At 32.1% G+C, this 16,726-nt stretch overlaps 2 protein-coding genes across 3 annotated transcripts in view; one reads left to right on the top strand and one right to left on the bottom strand.

Moving 5' to 3' along the window:
- Positions 1 to 16,726, bottom strand: part of MED23 (mediator complex subunit 23) — a 263,054-nt gene that overhangs the window by 14,936 nt on the left and 231,392 nt on the right. The window lies entirely within an intron of this gene.
- On the top strand, positions 10,217 to 14,770 carry LOC149491064 (uncharacterized). Its single transcript, XM_089698890.1, has 3 exons — positions 10,217 to 10,271; positions 11,910 to 12,013; positions 13,542 to 14,770. The coding sequence occupies exons 1-3, from the start codon at positions 10,254 to 10,256 to the stop codon at positions 13,768 to 13,770; spliced, it is 351 nt and encodes a 116-aa protein (XP_089555016.1). The 5' UTR covers positions 10,217 to 10,253; the 3' UTR covers positions 13,771 to 14,770.

Raw genomic sequence — 16,726 nt, 5'->3', positions numbered from 1 at the left:
AAAATATGATTCAAAATCAATGTCGGTGTTTTGAAAAGAGTTTGAAAACCTTCAGAACGTGTTCCGAAATGGTTCCGAACGTTCCGAACATGCTAGAGTGCTCGCCATGAAAGGAGTCCCCTAAAAACACGACGCTGACGGCATTAAAATAATGTTGCCAACACGTTGTAAGCCCCCAAGAGTTGGGAAATAAAAATAAAAATATTAATTATTATTTATTTCATTATAGTATAATAATATGAGTATGGAATATGAATGTTAATTTTTTTTATTTCAAAAGTATTGAAATGAAAGACAACAATTGTATTAATTTATAGCATGATATTTGTGGAAGAATTATATACCCACGAACACGCTGGCGCGGCGGCTGGACATAATATGCGGGTTGGCGGGTGTTAAAATATGTCGTCAATTTTTTTGATTCTTCGACAAACCAGTTTCCTCACGATGTTCTTTCAACGTTTCGAACAGTGGTGATGTTATCAACGGATATAATATTGAAAAATCAATTTATTTTTTGCTTGCTCCACTGGTCTTAAACCCCAAACTTATCTTTTTTTTTTAAGTCCGAGGTAAACTGCTTACCGATTATAAACACATTACTTATGCATTTGTTTAAGGCTGCAGTCTAGCAAAATTGCGTTTTCAACAAGTTATTTGACAATTTTTTCCCGGCTAATGAAATGATAAACTGGTTTTTTTTTCTTGTTTATCAATTAGTGTTATATACGCAATGCGCGTGAATTTTTTCACATTTATAAAGTTACTTTATGTTACCTTAATCAGGCCTTCAAGATAAGTCTCTTTCCCCCAAAGACATTTCGAGCTAAGTTTGTGCACTCACTACGTTGCAACCGATTACAATTTACACAATCTGATCAGCGCATTATTATCCTTATATAGTCGTTATTAAAAACTGCTGAATACAATTGCCGAAAAACTTATGATTTTCTTAATTAGAACGTTATAAATTCATTAAATTTCCCATTTTTTGCCTTACAAAATCTATTGATAAATACTGCTAAAAGTTATTTTTTCCATTAATTTATTCGAGTTGGTTGAAGACCAATGAGTATTAATCCTTTAAATTTTTTTTTTTTTTAATTTTGATAATTCTTTCAATATTAAAAAAATATTTAAAATAATTAGGAAAAATCCTAGCGAATTTCTTTAGTCGCGCTCCTTGGGCCGGAGCGTTCTGACGTGTGCTCTACGCTCGATTTTCCTTCATACCGAAGTGAAAGTTGCTCTACTTCATTAAATTTAATATTTTTGTTAATTGATTATTTTTATCTTAGTTTTGTGCAAATATTCGTATTTTTAAACATTTGATTTCGATATGGAAAATAAACGAAAAAAATACGCGTGTAACTACATACTAGAAAAAAAATTATCTTCGAACATAAAGTTAATGAAACCAAATAGATTGCAAAGGTGATTGGCAACAATTTCTTTATTTTACGGGGTGTCAGTAAAGGGATGTATATTTCTTTAAAACTAAAGTAAGCTCATAAATTTTCTTATAATATAATTTTTTTGAAGTTCCAAAAATGTTTATTTTTCGTTTGAGAAATACTAAATATAATATAAACTTGTATTGAGAACTTGAACTTCCCAAGTTCATCCGGGGAAATCCCCATACGGGGAAAATGATTTGTTTACTCCAAAATTGATCCGAGGTGTTTTAATTTTTTCTTCTAGTCATTTTCAACGTAGCGGCATGTTGTTTGATTATTAATTTTGTAACTTAAATACAGGATGTTGATTTTATATTCTGATCTTACAGACGCGCTGACAAATTTAGTCCGCCATTTCTAGTTTAGTCTACCAACTCTAAGTACCAATATTAAAACGAATGGATTATCATCACATCATCAAAACTCAGATGTAATGGAAGATCACAATAACATAGAAAATTCAGTGGGTGTTGAGAACTAAACAAACAGAAGTAACAGAGACGCGAAGAATAAAAAAAGAGGACGAAAACGATAATTCGTTGATGCTTTCCCTTTTCGACGTATTGTTAGGGTACATCACCAATCTGCAAAAAACAAAACTGATGATTCCCAATTGCTGATTAAAAATGAAAAACAAATAATCGACAACAGTGGTGAAAATTTGCTGATCACAATGAAACATCCTTCAGTGGTAGCAGATTTACTCATTTAAAATGTATCGGTGAACAGCGTAAAGGAGAGGAGGACAGGAAAACATTATGAATGTGGATGGTGGATTGTATACAGTTTGTAATCGATAAGTATGTGCAGGCGATTATGACGTTATTATTGCAAGTATCAAAAAACTTAAAACTGATATCGAAATTACTTTACCTAATGAGCAAAATGACAATAATAACTTTTTAAAAGTATAACGAGAAATATCTAAAAAATTTACTTTATACTTATAAATACACTCCCATATCAAAAAGGGAAAATGGGACTAGTAGAAGTTAAATGTCTAATTCCGGCAAAAGACATGAATGCGGAAGATGCGGTTAAAAAAAAATTTAATATTTGAAATACAATGCAAAAAATAACACTTTTGTCATAGATAAGAATCATGACTATTTTTTCTAAATTCAGGGACAACTAAACGTTGCAGAAGCAGAAGTCTGCTTATTTGCTGTTTGGACTGGAGTGAATAATTCGTTAAAAATAGAATATATAAAAAAGTATGTAACGTTTAGGCAAAATAAAATGATGGACCATTATCAAGATTTTACATAAATTGCCTACTGTCAGAATTGATTGATTCGAGACTTCAGCATTCGATGCCCATCAAGGACCCATCCTATATCATTCAAGCGATTGAAAAAAAAGAGATAAATCCAGTGCAACCGATAAAGCATCAGAATGCTAGCAAAAGATTTATTAGGTTTATCAATATAAATCTATATATTACACATAATATAATAAATCTGTAGAAGACGCGAAGACTGACATCCGCGCGGACGGAGTCGCGGGCGGAAGCTAGTCAGAAATAAATATCTTTCGTTTTCATTTAACACAAACATTACATTTTTTTTAATAAATACAAAATTTGTTTATCCGTTTTATTAGTTAAACTGAACAACTTTCACTAAGAAACTTAGGTCGAAAAAAATGTATAGAATTCTGCATTTTGTATGGAAAGCTTATTTTTTTTTATATTTCGTCCAAATTTCTTTGTAAAAGTTGATCAGTTATATAAACATGAAGTTGAAGATATCAATAGAAAGTATTCGCAAATTTTGTGTACTGATAAAAAAAAAATCACCCGGTGTAATTTTCACGAAAATTGTTTCAAATTGTCATTTTTGGTACTTATTACGAATATTAAATTATGCATACGAATGATTTAATTTTTAAAAATTAAGTGGAGCAACTTTCCCTTAGTACATTTGTATTATTTACATATAGGATGACAGGATGCATTTGTTTGCACTACTAGACCAAGCCCTTAAGACGTATCTCAATCAAATTCTACGTTTCCGCAGAGCCCGTATTTTTGGTTCAAATCATAGTGGTTATTGAGGCAACTCATGATTGCCGACCTGTCAAATTTAGTTCTTATCTTTTCCGTAGGACTTCTTTCCTGGTGAGCACTCAAGTATCAGATTCAAAATCTCATAGATGGCGTAACTTCATCCTTTTGAGTTTGAATTATTATGAAATGATTGTACAAATGGTAATTCCGGAAAAGTTTGAGATTTTTGGTTGAAACCAGATAATATTATCAAATATCAAGTAATACAGGTAGTTGAAACCTCACAGTGAAACCTCTACAGGTTTACTACATCTTATTTAGATGTTGTATACCTACGTGTAAAAAGGTTTGATGTCGGTGCACGGGCTTAATATTAAGTGCTTGGCACCGACTTCAAACCTATTTAATAAATAGCACATCTAAATAATATGTACTTAATACCTAATTAATAATATCAAATCATTTTTATTTTTTACTTTTCCGTTTTTGAAGTCGGTTGTGTTTAACGTAGTTATTTTTATTTAATACTTTTTAGTGTATTTTTCAACACGAATCAAACGAGCCCAAACTCGATAAAGTTGAGTCTATATATTACTGAGTTCCTATGGCCACCTTCCGATTCAATCAGCTCTATGTCATTATAGTGTTTCATCGCTATCCAATTTATATATGTACGTAGGTATACAAAATTTCAGCTCAATCGGTTACCGGGAAGTGAATCAAAGTTACTGTCTACATTTCAATTAAGTCATCGAGATCAGACAAAAATGCTCATAAAATAAAAACCACTGGGCCTATCCGAATAAAATTTTTATAAGACCAATTCGACACCATTCCGCATCAAAATAAAAGAATCACGTAAATCGGTTCAAAAACCTCAGAGTAATCGGTATACATAGTTACATAAAAAAGAAAAATATACCGGCCGAATTGATAACCTCCTCCTTTTTTTTGAAGTCGGTTAATTATAACTTATGTATGTCGATATAGATTTAAAAAATAAATAATATTATGATAGCAAGGATAGATTAGCGTTTTTGTTCCACATTTTCACCCCTTAAAATAATTAAGGGGCCCTGCTCCGAAATGTATGTTTCTAAATCATGGTTTTTGGATAGAAATCATCATATTTAAAATCCTAAAAAAATATATAGCACAGATAAACGTTTGATCTAGTGACTTTTTTGGATAAAAACACAATATTAAACATTTGACTCGATCAAAAAAAAATCAGAAGTAACATCGATTTTAAAAGCATAATCAGTTTAATGAGAATTAGGGGAACGCTATGTTTATGAAAATTTGACATTTCATTTACTAATCAGGTTTTACAGGGAAATTTTTGGATAGATTTTTAATTTAGCCCTTATTTTTTTCTATATAAAATATAATACGTAAAATGCGACTCGCGCGCACCACGTCAGTGCCGCCAGAGTCCAGCCGGACGTTATCGAGGGAGGACCTGTGCTAGTTTTGCTCCCGACCACGTTGCAGTCGCCGCTCGCGTATTAGAACCGAGCGGCGAGTAAAACGGCGAGCATGTCACGGTATAAATAAATCAGTAGTTTGATTTTGTTAGTTATCCTAGGATTATTGTTGTAAATATAAATTAACTTCTTATTCTATACTATTAAACGAACAATATTTGCATATTAATATATTTGTTTGTAAATACAGTGTGGAAATTTTCGATGGGCCCTGGGTGAAAGTACTAGAAATACTGGAGATAGCAAATTTCCTTTATTTTTAAAAAGAAATAGAACTGCATTCAAAGATTTTCAAAAATTAATTTTCTTCGACCGGGAATCGAAAGAACTATTAAAACCGCATCAAAATCCGTTGCGTAGTTTCAAAGATTTAAGCGTACAAAGGGACATAGGGACAGTGAAAGCGACTTTGTTTTATACTATGTAGTGATTTAAAATTATGTTTTAAAAATTACCTTGCCTGAGATCCTCTTTTTTATGGGTTATTGAATAGGAATAGCGGCAAAGTTTTGAAGTACTAGTAGAGAGACTATTATGATGTTGGTTGATCTGTATTCAATGAGTATGACAAATATTATTTTTATGAAACAACAATCCAAGATGGCGCCGACGAAAATTTGACTCTTTTCGTGATGGGTGTCATTTTCATGGTTTTTGGGGTAGCAATTAACGAATATGAGGTCAAAACTATAATCCAAGATGGCGCCGACGAAAATTTTACATCTTTTCGTCATGGGTGTCATTTTCATGGTTTTTGGGGTAGCTATTAACCAATATGAGGTCAAAACTAAAATCCAAGATGGCGCCGACGAAAATTTTACATCTTTTCGTCATGGGTGTCATTTTCATGGTTCTTGGGGTAGCAATTAACGAATATGAGGTCAAAACTATAATCCAAGATGGCGCCGACGAAAATTTTACATCTTTTCGTCATGGGTGTCATTTTCATGGTTTTTGGGGTAGCTATTAACCAATATGAGGTCAAAACTAAAATCCAAGATTGCGCCGACGAAAATTTTACATCTTTTCGTCATGGGTGTCATTTTCATGGTTTTTGGGGTAGCTATTAACGAATATGAGGTCAAAACTAAAATCCAAGATGGCGCCGACGAAAATTTTACATCTTTTCGTCATGGGTGTCATTTTCATGGGTTTTGGGGTAGCTATTAACCAATATGAAGTCAAAACTAAAATCCAAGATGGCGCCGACGAAAATTTTACATCTTTTCGTCATGGGTGTCATTTTCATGGTTATTGGGGTAGCTATTAACCAATATGAGGTCAAAACTAAAATTCAAGATGGCGCGGACGAAAACTTTACATCTTTTCGTCACGGGTGTCATTTTCAAGGTTTCTGAATTCTGCTCGAAAAATATGTAAACGGTTGTAAGAAAAATATACTTACCAAATTATCGACGGTAACATTGGGGATTTGTAAATAGCTGTCTCAAAAACCTTGAAAATGAAACTCATGCCGTAAAGATGTAAAATTTTCGTCGACACCATCTTGGATTTTAGTTTTGACCTCATATTGGTTAATAGCTACCCCAAAAACCATGAAAATGACACCCGTGACGAAATTTTGTCAAATTTTCGTCGGCGCCATTTTGGATTTTAGATTTGACCTCATATTGATTAATAGCTACTCCAACTCTTTGAAAATGACACCCATGACGAAAACATTTCAAATTTTCGTCGGCGCCATCTTGGATTTTAGTTTTGACCTCATATTGGTTAATCGCTACCCCAAAAACCACCCACATTTGCTACTTAGGAAAAGTTCAGATTTAAAGATATCATAGGTAATGTGACGAATATAATTTATTTCATTCCGACCGTTTCTCGGAATAACATACATTTACTAAGAAGGGTTTAATATATTGCCGGTAACATAATATTATGATGTATGATAATAATTAATAATTCATAAAAAATTATTTTATACATTTCTTAAAAAGCTTCGATATTGTATACAATAATACAAATCATTAATTGATTATTATTCAAATTGTTGTAAAATAGTCACACTTTTTTAAGTTGGTTGAATACACTAACTTACTAATTACATACTTATATTCAATTATTATTTTGCCTTTTTTATTTGTTTTACTTTTAATTATTATTACCAATATTTTCAGAAGAAAATAAATTAATGTATCCAGAACGAGAGTTTCATTTTAAACTTTAAATGTATGTATAAAATAGACCAAAAAATTTTTACGAGAAATTAACAATAAATTATCTTTTATATTGTTTCTATCGATTTGAATAATAAAATAAAATTTGAAAAAGGAATGTTTCCTTTCAGAAAAATTTGCTATCCCTAGTATTTCAAGTACTTTCCATTCAGGGCACATCGAAAATTTCCACACTGTATATATACAAACAAATATATAAATATGCAAATATAGCTCGTTTAATGGTATAGGATAAGTAGTAAATTTATTTATCAACAACATTCCTACGATAGCAAATAAAATCGAACTACTGATTTATTTATACTGTGGCATAATCGCCCGCCTTCATAGGTCACCGGAGTTCATGCCGCGCCGGCTCCTGCGCAACGCGGGCGCGAGCCATCTCAGTGCCTAAAATGCCTAAACTTTCAGTACAAAGGGCTCTTAAGATCTTTTTTCAGTAAGTTAATTGTACGTATTGTTTGTGTTCTGTGTCCTGCGCCTGCCAGACCGTGATTTTTTTTAGCCACCATCGAGAATCGAACCGAGGTTCCGTACTAAGCACAAGCGCAAACCTCACTACCAAGGAGGCGGTCGTTATATCCACTACCACGAATTTATAATTAACTGGCACTGACTTCAAATGGATGAGTGGGTAGCGCTTATCTTATTACATAAAATTAATTTATTTCCTTACTAGAGGTCCGCCCCGGCTTCGCCCGTGGTACATATTTCAAACTATCTACACAATATCTCCATACCAAATTTCATGCAAATTGGTTCAGTAGTTTAGGCGTGATTGAGTAACAGACAGACAGACAGAGTTACTTTCGCATTTATAATATTAGTATGGATTAGTGCTTGTGGTTCTGACGTCAATTCATATCTTTACAATAATTTATGATGATTACTTTACGTGGTATTCCGTATTCCTTGAGTTGGTACTTACTGAATAGTGAAAGAGGTTATATTGAGGTACTTAATTGAGTCCTGGAAAGTGCCACGTGTATTCCAGATTGCAATCTACCCACATACAACTTACAAGGAAGTAATGAAAAGGAACGCAGATTTTTGTTGAATACGTAGCAATTATGGACTGAATTGATATATTTTAATATGGAAAGACCACTAACTTGATAAAAAAATGTTATGTGAGCTGGTAATTTTCCACATGTAAAAAAATATCAGTTTATGGCATTTATGGGAGGTGTTTTTGATTGACAATATTAGGTATGGGGAGGAATTGAATACGTTAACATAAAAAAAACACAAGTGACCAGCGCAGGCACCATGCGTCCTTTTAAGTTAGAACTATGGGCTTCTAAGGGTAATGCAAAAAGAAAGTAAGAACTTAAATAAAATATACTGTTAAATAAATAATTATGGTTTACAACAATATCTTATCCAGACAACAGGATATGTGCAGGTTTGTTATTACAAACAACTAAGTGCAAACAAGCCATTATCGCTCTTCTTAATTGATTATTATTTTTCATTAGTTAATTGTTATTATGTCTAAGTTCTAACTATCAGCTGCCCACCTAGTGTTTACATCAGTTTTCAACCGACTTCAAAAATGGTTCTCAATTAGTTTTTTTTTTGAAACATTTAAATAGAGATTATAAATTACATATAATATTGTGACAAGTACACAATTGTTTGAGTTAAAAGTTTTAATAATATTAAAAAAAATGTCTATTGTTAGATACGTACTTATGATCGATTGAACGCAATGCTTCCCTGCTTTCCCTGTTACATAAAAGCGACGTGCCATGTATTTATTACTTAATAGTTACGCGATTTTAACGCTATTGTTTTATCAAAATTTGTTATGTATCCCATGCTTTACTAATGTAACCTAATGTAAGCTATAATGTTCCGGAAACAGGGTACAAATTGGCATGCAGTATTTTTATGGAGGCAAGCATGCTGTACGAGGTTGTTTATTATGGACGATGGCGTTTGATGATGTATGTAAGCAATTCCTAATTTAGACATAGGTTTACAAACTGCGGCCCGGTGGCCCCTAAATTTTTCCTAAAAAATGAAAAAGTTGTGACCTCGCCTTAGAATACAAAGCAAAAGAATAAAGATACTCGAGTCGGTAGGTACCATTATTAGAGATTTGGGAACCCAATTATTTAATTCGTATTTTTATACAAGAAATAATAATTACGTCACTGATAACAAGTCACATTCTATGGTAACGTGAAATAATGTTTACATTTATTAATTTACTAACTGTGCCCCGCAGTTTTACTCGCGTTGCTCCGCTCCTGTTGGTTTAACATGATGATATTATATAGCCTATCTTCGATAAATGGGCTATCTAACACCCAAAGAATTTTTCAAATCGGACCAGTAGTTCCTGAGATTAGCGCGTTCATACGTAAACAAACAAACTTCAGGTTTATAATATTAGTATAGATTACTGTAAATGAAATGAAATTTTACAAAGATATTCATTATGCTTATTAACTATGATCAACAAGGATGCTTATTTTGTACATTTGCTTAGTTAATATGCAATATGAAAACATGAAAAACAAAATTGGCCACAAAATGTTTTATTCGCAGATTTCTCGTTACAATAACATTCTTGTTGTTATCATGATATTTTAATTCATAGTACCTAATTTTAAATGTTTAGGTACAAAATTATTTTATCTCTAGCAGCTCCGAATTTTGTGGCGGAAGAAATGTAATTTAATAAATACCTAACATCTTATATATATATAAGATTCTAGTAAATTAATTTAACGATTATTCTAGAAGTCTAACAACTGTTAAATTTTATAAAATATATAAGAATTTCTTTTAATTTTGCTTTAAATAAAACATAATATTGAGATAATTGTCTTATTCCTTCATTAAATAATTATATAAATTAGTCCAATTTGGTTTAAAACGAAAGTATTTTTAAATTCCGTACACAATTGCTTCGTTTTTTATCGCCCTTATCAGTCAGAGTTGTTCTTGTAAGGAATACAAAACGGAAGTAAAATTGAGAAGCCCTGGCTTCGTGCCAAATAGAGGACACCTATAAAAGGCTTTAATCGTCAAATGTATCATCAGTTCCGACGTCATCTATCCAACTTACTGGTGCAATTATAGTACCTACATAATGTGTGCGCGAATCCTGGTTAGTGTTTAAAACTGTGTAATTAAGTGTCAATTAGTGTAACAATAGTACCACATTTTGTATAAATAAATGCTGTTAACTAAATTAGTTTGACCGCATCTGATTTGATATGAGTGATATAGAACAGCATTGCTGGTGTATGATCTATATTTTTCCGTTCAGAGTCAGAGGCTCAAAAGTCATTTTCCAATTTTTAAACTTTAGTGGCCAAAGTTGGTGTTGGATAACTTTAGAGCACGTTTTCTGCGAATGTCGGATCTTTCGTCCCATTGGATATTGATATGAATGAAATAGGATTGGAAGATTCTATGATTAATTTTTTATGTTTGTGTTGTATGATCTTGATAGTTGATTATAATATTTTCTGTCCTTGATTAGACTTCTTGCTGAAAGTCTGCAGATAAAGGATAAGAATTTAGAGATACCTAATATCCCTCTACTATTCTTCAATAGGATCCTAATTTAAACGCTAATTAAATTATTATAAAATGCCATTTTTGAACTAGTTTTTGTTAAAATTACATTTTATAAGAAGCTTGAACAATATGACTGGAATTTTTCAATCGAGATTATCTGAGCATAATTTAACTTGGAGTAAAGAATTTTTCATTTTTCTTCTCATAAGAGAAAATTTTATTTTTCATATTTTTTGCAATAGGTATCTAGTTCATTTGAAGTAGGTAGGTGCTTATTAGTCTGTAAGTTAGCACAAGCCTGAGAATAACATACAATTTTAGTAAACGTATAAACATAGATCTATACTAATATTATAAAGTTGAAGAGTTTGTTTGTTTGAACGCGCTAATCTCGAGAACTACAGGTCCGATTTAAAAAATTCTTTCGGTGTTAGATAGCTCATTTATCGAGGAAGGCTATAGGCTATATATATATCATCACGCTAAGACCAACAGGAGAGGAGCCACGGGGGTGAAACTGCGCGGAGCGGTTAGTTTAAAATAAAGGTCCATTTGCTTTTTGTTATCGTATATATATGTTCTGTATGCAGTTATTTTTCCATTTAAACTAGTTGGAAAACGATCTTTATAATATATCGTATTGTGAGATTCCACTACTGCAGTACCAACTAGTGGTAAATGTACGCTTATTTCACTGGAAAGTATTTAATAAAGGGAATTAAACAATTGTATTCGTAAACAATTGTACCGATTCTCGAAATTATTGCAAGTATGAATATTTTTGGTATTCAAAATAGTATTTCAAAATAATATGGAAATATACTTATTTATCATTAATATATACTTATTTATATATATTTATTTATCAATTAAAATTCTCAGTTTATCGGCACATACTTATTTCATAACAATTATGGATAATAATTAAACTACATCACGAGAGAAAGCATGAAAAAGAGGCAATAGGGCAGAACAACGTCTGCCGGGGCAGCTATCAATAAGTAAGCAGCGATATTTTCCCCTATATCTAGTTAGGGGAAAATATCGACGCTATGCCTTATTTACTAAATTATGAAGAAAAAGATGCGTTTTTCGCATATCTATTTTTTAATATCCCAAAATTAGCTACGAACTTCTGATAATCACTAATCATTAGTTTTCAATAATAATTACATGATATTATTATAGTTAGTTACTTAATTTTAAATTCTTTTTTTCACAGTTAATTCTTGGATTGATTCTGATGAGCGGAACTTACGGCCAGGAGACACAGGCAAATGAAGTTGAAAAATCCGACACAATCACCACAACAATAAATACCCCAATGTAAGTGTGAAATAATCTATTTACACACTTATTAAGTGACAAAAAAAAACTAACAAAAACTTAACCGCATTCTAAATGTCCACATTTTAATGGGACCACTTGGAAACTGGTGTCTTTCAAATAAAAAAAGTCTCGTCAAAGTTTTGATGATACGTAGCTTATGTACTATACCAAAAACAACACATTAGCTATAGGATATTTGTCTGCGGGTGAAACCGTGCGGCACAGCTACTTATCTATACTAATATTATAAAGCTGAAGAGTTTGTTTGTTTGTTTGAACGCGCTAATCTCGGGATCTACTGGTCCGATTTGAAAAATTCTTTCGGTGTTAGATAGCCCATTTATCCAGAAAGGTTATAGGCTATATATCATCACGCTACGGCCAACAGAAGTGGAGCTACGGGGGTGAAATCGCGCGGAGCAGCTAGTTAAGAATAAAAATCATGATAAATCATCTTCCGAAAATTTAATTGAATAAAATGATCGGTAATTTCGTCATGTAAGTAGGTTATTTCATTGGCGAATAATTCTTTAAGTTCCTTAATTTCCAGGCAAGTAAAATATTTGTTTACGAATTCCCGTATTTCCCAAGCCTTGTTAATTATGACAGGCTATTGTTCCATTTATGAGAAATATTATTCGCTGGTAATTGTAGGTAAGCTTTCAATTGTTTTAACTTCAGTCCCATTAACTTACAAATTAAGACGTATGTAAAACAGATTTATTGAAAAAGAGGTTATAGTTAATATGTTTAATGTCAGGGTACATTGGGATACTAAATAATATTTTTTTATTAATAACTGCTTGAAGTTTGAACATGTGTGTAATCTTTAATAGTAGGTACTTACCTACAAAGTTTGGAACAGTGACTAGGAATTTAAAATCTGAATCTGAAGTTTAGGCTTATGGAAACATTAAATTGCATTTTATAGCTGGCATGTTGGAAATTTCATGTTCCTAGTTTTCGAGGTTCTAATGTTGTAAAAGCATTGAAACAACGTAAATGGGACGTTTATGTTGAATTAAATGAAATCGCTGTGAATATTTAAACAGCTAGTTTAATAAAGTCTAATGTTAAATGAATATGGTGTACCTACTTACAAAGGCGGACGTGGGAAATACGTTCATATGGATCGTTTCTCGATAATAATGTTAAGTGCAGTGGGTTTAATATGCAATTGCAGTTAAATGTTAATATTAACTACCATATAATAGTAAATTTTACAATAATATATCATATCTATTAATTGTTAAAGAACGCGTGCCTCTAAGGCACATTGTTCTGTCAGTTTATTTGGAGATATACTTATAATATAAGTTCAAAAATTCTAATAAAAACTAGTCTTGTAACTAATAGGTACGACTCTATTTTTATAGAGAATTACATTAAAGTCAAATATCAGTTTGACAGTTTGAATTATCTACTTAAAATATGTTTTTTTCTGTATCCCGCCCACAAAGTACAAATTCAATATCTGGCACTTCAATAATCACTTCAATAACATTATACATAATACTTATTACAGCGACCGCTCATCGCACTACCACTACGCACCACCAAGCCTTCACGGTTTCTGGAAGAAGCGGTTAGTATGGCGCCCGAGATGGGTGAAAACTTGGCAAGAGAAGAAGGTCTATGTCGCTGTATGGAAACATATGTGGAGTCCAGCGCATGTCAAGGAGTGGGTGCCGGTTCCTCAACCACCACCGGGATGGGTGAAACACGCGCCGAATTATGTTAAAATACACCATTAGGTTTTCTTATCTATGGTTATGTCTCCACCGTGAATATTTATTCTGTGACCGTGCACAGCGTAGATTAAACATAAAGCTAGGTGTTCATTAGGTATAGGGACGATATATATTTTGTCCTGGTTGATTCCCGGCTTATCATAATTATGTATAAGATAAAATAGAGGCTGTCTCTACTATAATGATTAAACAACAACAGCTTAACCCTATTTTCTTTATACTAAATTAGGTTTAATTTGCAATCATCAATTTTTAGATACATTACGCTTTCTCTATCACCTTATCAAATTCAAATTACGCGTGATAGTAGGTCTCCATTCTCCATATTGGTTTTAAATTCAAAGATTAAATAATGTTAAATTAATAGATTAAATAATGCTCCTCGTTATTTGATACCTCAGGTAACAGCTATTAAGCAAACAAGTCTAAGTTGATAGTCTCTGAAGCGATGTCTGTCATGGGCAGGTCTAGAGTGCCGACCAAGAACAACCAAAGAGTCTTCAGAACTTCCCTTGAGATTACCTAAATCTTGATTATATTTAGAGGTGTTGAGCGTCCATCGTTAATAATTAATATCAATTAAATTGAATTAGGTACATATAGGTATTTAATTATTTATTTTTATGATACTAATTTTTTATACATTCGTATGTGAAAATCCTGTGTTTTTAATAAGTAACTATAATGAACTTTTAAATTATTCTTAAATATTATTTGAGTCACCGCGAAAGTCAATGATTTGTTAAGTTTTGTTATTTATTACTAGATGTGTAAGTAGAATATTGTTGAAAGTAATAGTGATATTTATAGTTAAATGAAAATACGTGCTGTTATTTAACATATTTTAATTTTAATGTATGCGAAATGCGAATGAATTGCGGCGCGAATACGTTCATTGTGACCATTGTTTGTGTGAAATACCCCGTATTACTATTGTACGTTATATCTAATTAGTCACTAATCAGATTACTGCATATATAACGAACAATAAATAAATAATATGCTCAATAAATTCGTGTTTAATTTAACAGATCTCATTTCCCAACAAAACCTTAATATTGTTGGACATAATATTTAGTATTTCAATATGTAGTTTAAATTAAATTAAGCTTGATTAATGAGTGTTGTATATCATTTTGTGTTTATCAGAAATAACTGTATCGGAGTTCAGAATATATTCAGCATCACCAATGTATACCTAGGTTTCTGATTTAGGTCACGGAAGAAATCCAGCCAAAACCTGCGGCCTAGCGGTTCGACGGAACATAGTGGGGTTTTAATCCACATAACCCACGGCTCCTTCCTCGTTGGTATCTATGTAAGATTTCCCCACAAAAAATGCTTCTGATTTTAAAAGCTGTTGATGAATGCCAATTGTTAATGACAATTGGACCCTCAGCGCTATTTGGGGATGAATCATGAAAGAGTCCCTCGGATCCTCCCACACGTGGCAACATAATAAGGTTTTACTCCAAGGATTTTACCTTTTTTTTCTCGATAGTGATAGTTATATGCGTGATTTATTGTATTGAAAAAGTGCTAAAGCGATAACATGATGCATCCAAGCGTGGAATAGTTTATCACGTTTTCCTCTCTTATCGCCAATTTAGCAGTCGCTCAACTAAACAAACCTATTCATCCAAAAATATATCACTCCGCGTCTACAATGGCCACTTGTTGCGTAAATACCTGTACAATACCTTCGCAAACTATTGTACGCCCACGTAAGAAATAAGCGGCAATATTAATATATAATTCTTTTTTAACAAAAAACGAACCCGTCTTCAAATAGTCAGAACTAGATATAATAAAATTTAAATGATTTAAATAAAAAAGTCAATTAAAATCATCATCATCAGTAATTTACCCAGTTTAAAGTTCTGAGGTAACATACCCAAAAAGATACAGTTGAATTGAGAACCTCCTCCTTTTGTCGAAGGAATTAATGCCTAGAATATTAAACGAATAACCTAACATACATTGCTCAAGAGTCATTTATGTATATAACGGTTTATCATTTAATTAGACCGCAATCTGCCGTTGCGTGAATTTTAACTAGACGTATGCAAGAGGATGTTTAGTTTTGAAGTCGTTGCAATGTTCTGGGATCGGAACTCGATCAACCTTGTATTTTCACGCTCGAATTAGCAAGCGACGAGTTAAGTATATTGGTTTATAATATCATGGGGTATACTTACACATACACACTATAACTTTACAGTTAATAAAGTAACTGTTTGCTTCGGCTTTACCCAGGTCTATGAGGAATAACAAAATACATAGTCTATGTCGCTCCAATTGTGTTTTGTAAAGAGAATGAAACAGATTTTATGATTTAATTTTCTTATCAATATAGTATAGTCTTATCAATACTTCAAGACCTTTAAATTAATTAAACATTAGAATCTTTTTTACTGACAATATTAGCTAGTATGTAGAGATATAAGTACTATTGTATAATATAAAAAGTATATATAACATGGATACTATTTAAAGCAATGATACTAGTAGTATCTGTGGAAATGATAATAAAGGTATATTATACTAAAGGAATAACTAATTCAGCCCTTTGAATGTACAGTCCTTTGCAAGGCAAAGGATATCTCAGTCATAACACCGTCTGTGATTTCCCTATTGGTTAAATTCAACGAATAAATAAACGTCAATAAAACGACTGGCTATATTATGCTTTGTGCCTTTGTGGTAATAGATATTAATATTAATAAAATGATTACCATAAGAACTGTTTTGTACCTATATCAAAAAAATATAGCACTAAGTTTACCCACGTTATTAAGGCATAAATTATCACCTTGAAGGTAGTAAGTTTGTCTCAATTAGAGCGTCTGGAAATTAATTACTACAATAACACCATGTCCAGACATCAGGATATGCCTACGCTTGTTGTTGTACGCGCAAACAAACCAATTATCGCGCTTCTCAATTGTTTATTATTTTT

Source organism: Colias philodice, chromosome 1 (assembly GCF_061535455.1).
Source record: "Colias philodice isolate Cphi_HAF_F1 chromosome 1, ilColPhil1 Martin Lab GWU primary, whole genome shotgun sequence".
NCBI classification, from domain to species: Eukaryota; Metazoa; Arthropoda; class Insecta; order Lepidoptera; family Pieridae; genus Colias; species Colias philodice.
The sequence above is the reverse complement of the archived record's forward strand: the minus strand, read 5'-3'. Positions and strand labels throughout refer to the sequence as shown.

What these genes read in the sequence shown, in the direction of transcription:
- LOC149491064 (XM_089698890.1), top strand. An exon ending in ACAACAATAAATACCCCAAT is followed by an intron (nt 12,014 to 13,541) that starts GTAAGTGTGAAA and finishes TACTTATTACAG; the next exon opens with CGACCGCTCATCGCACTACC.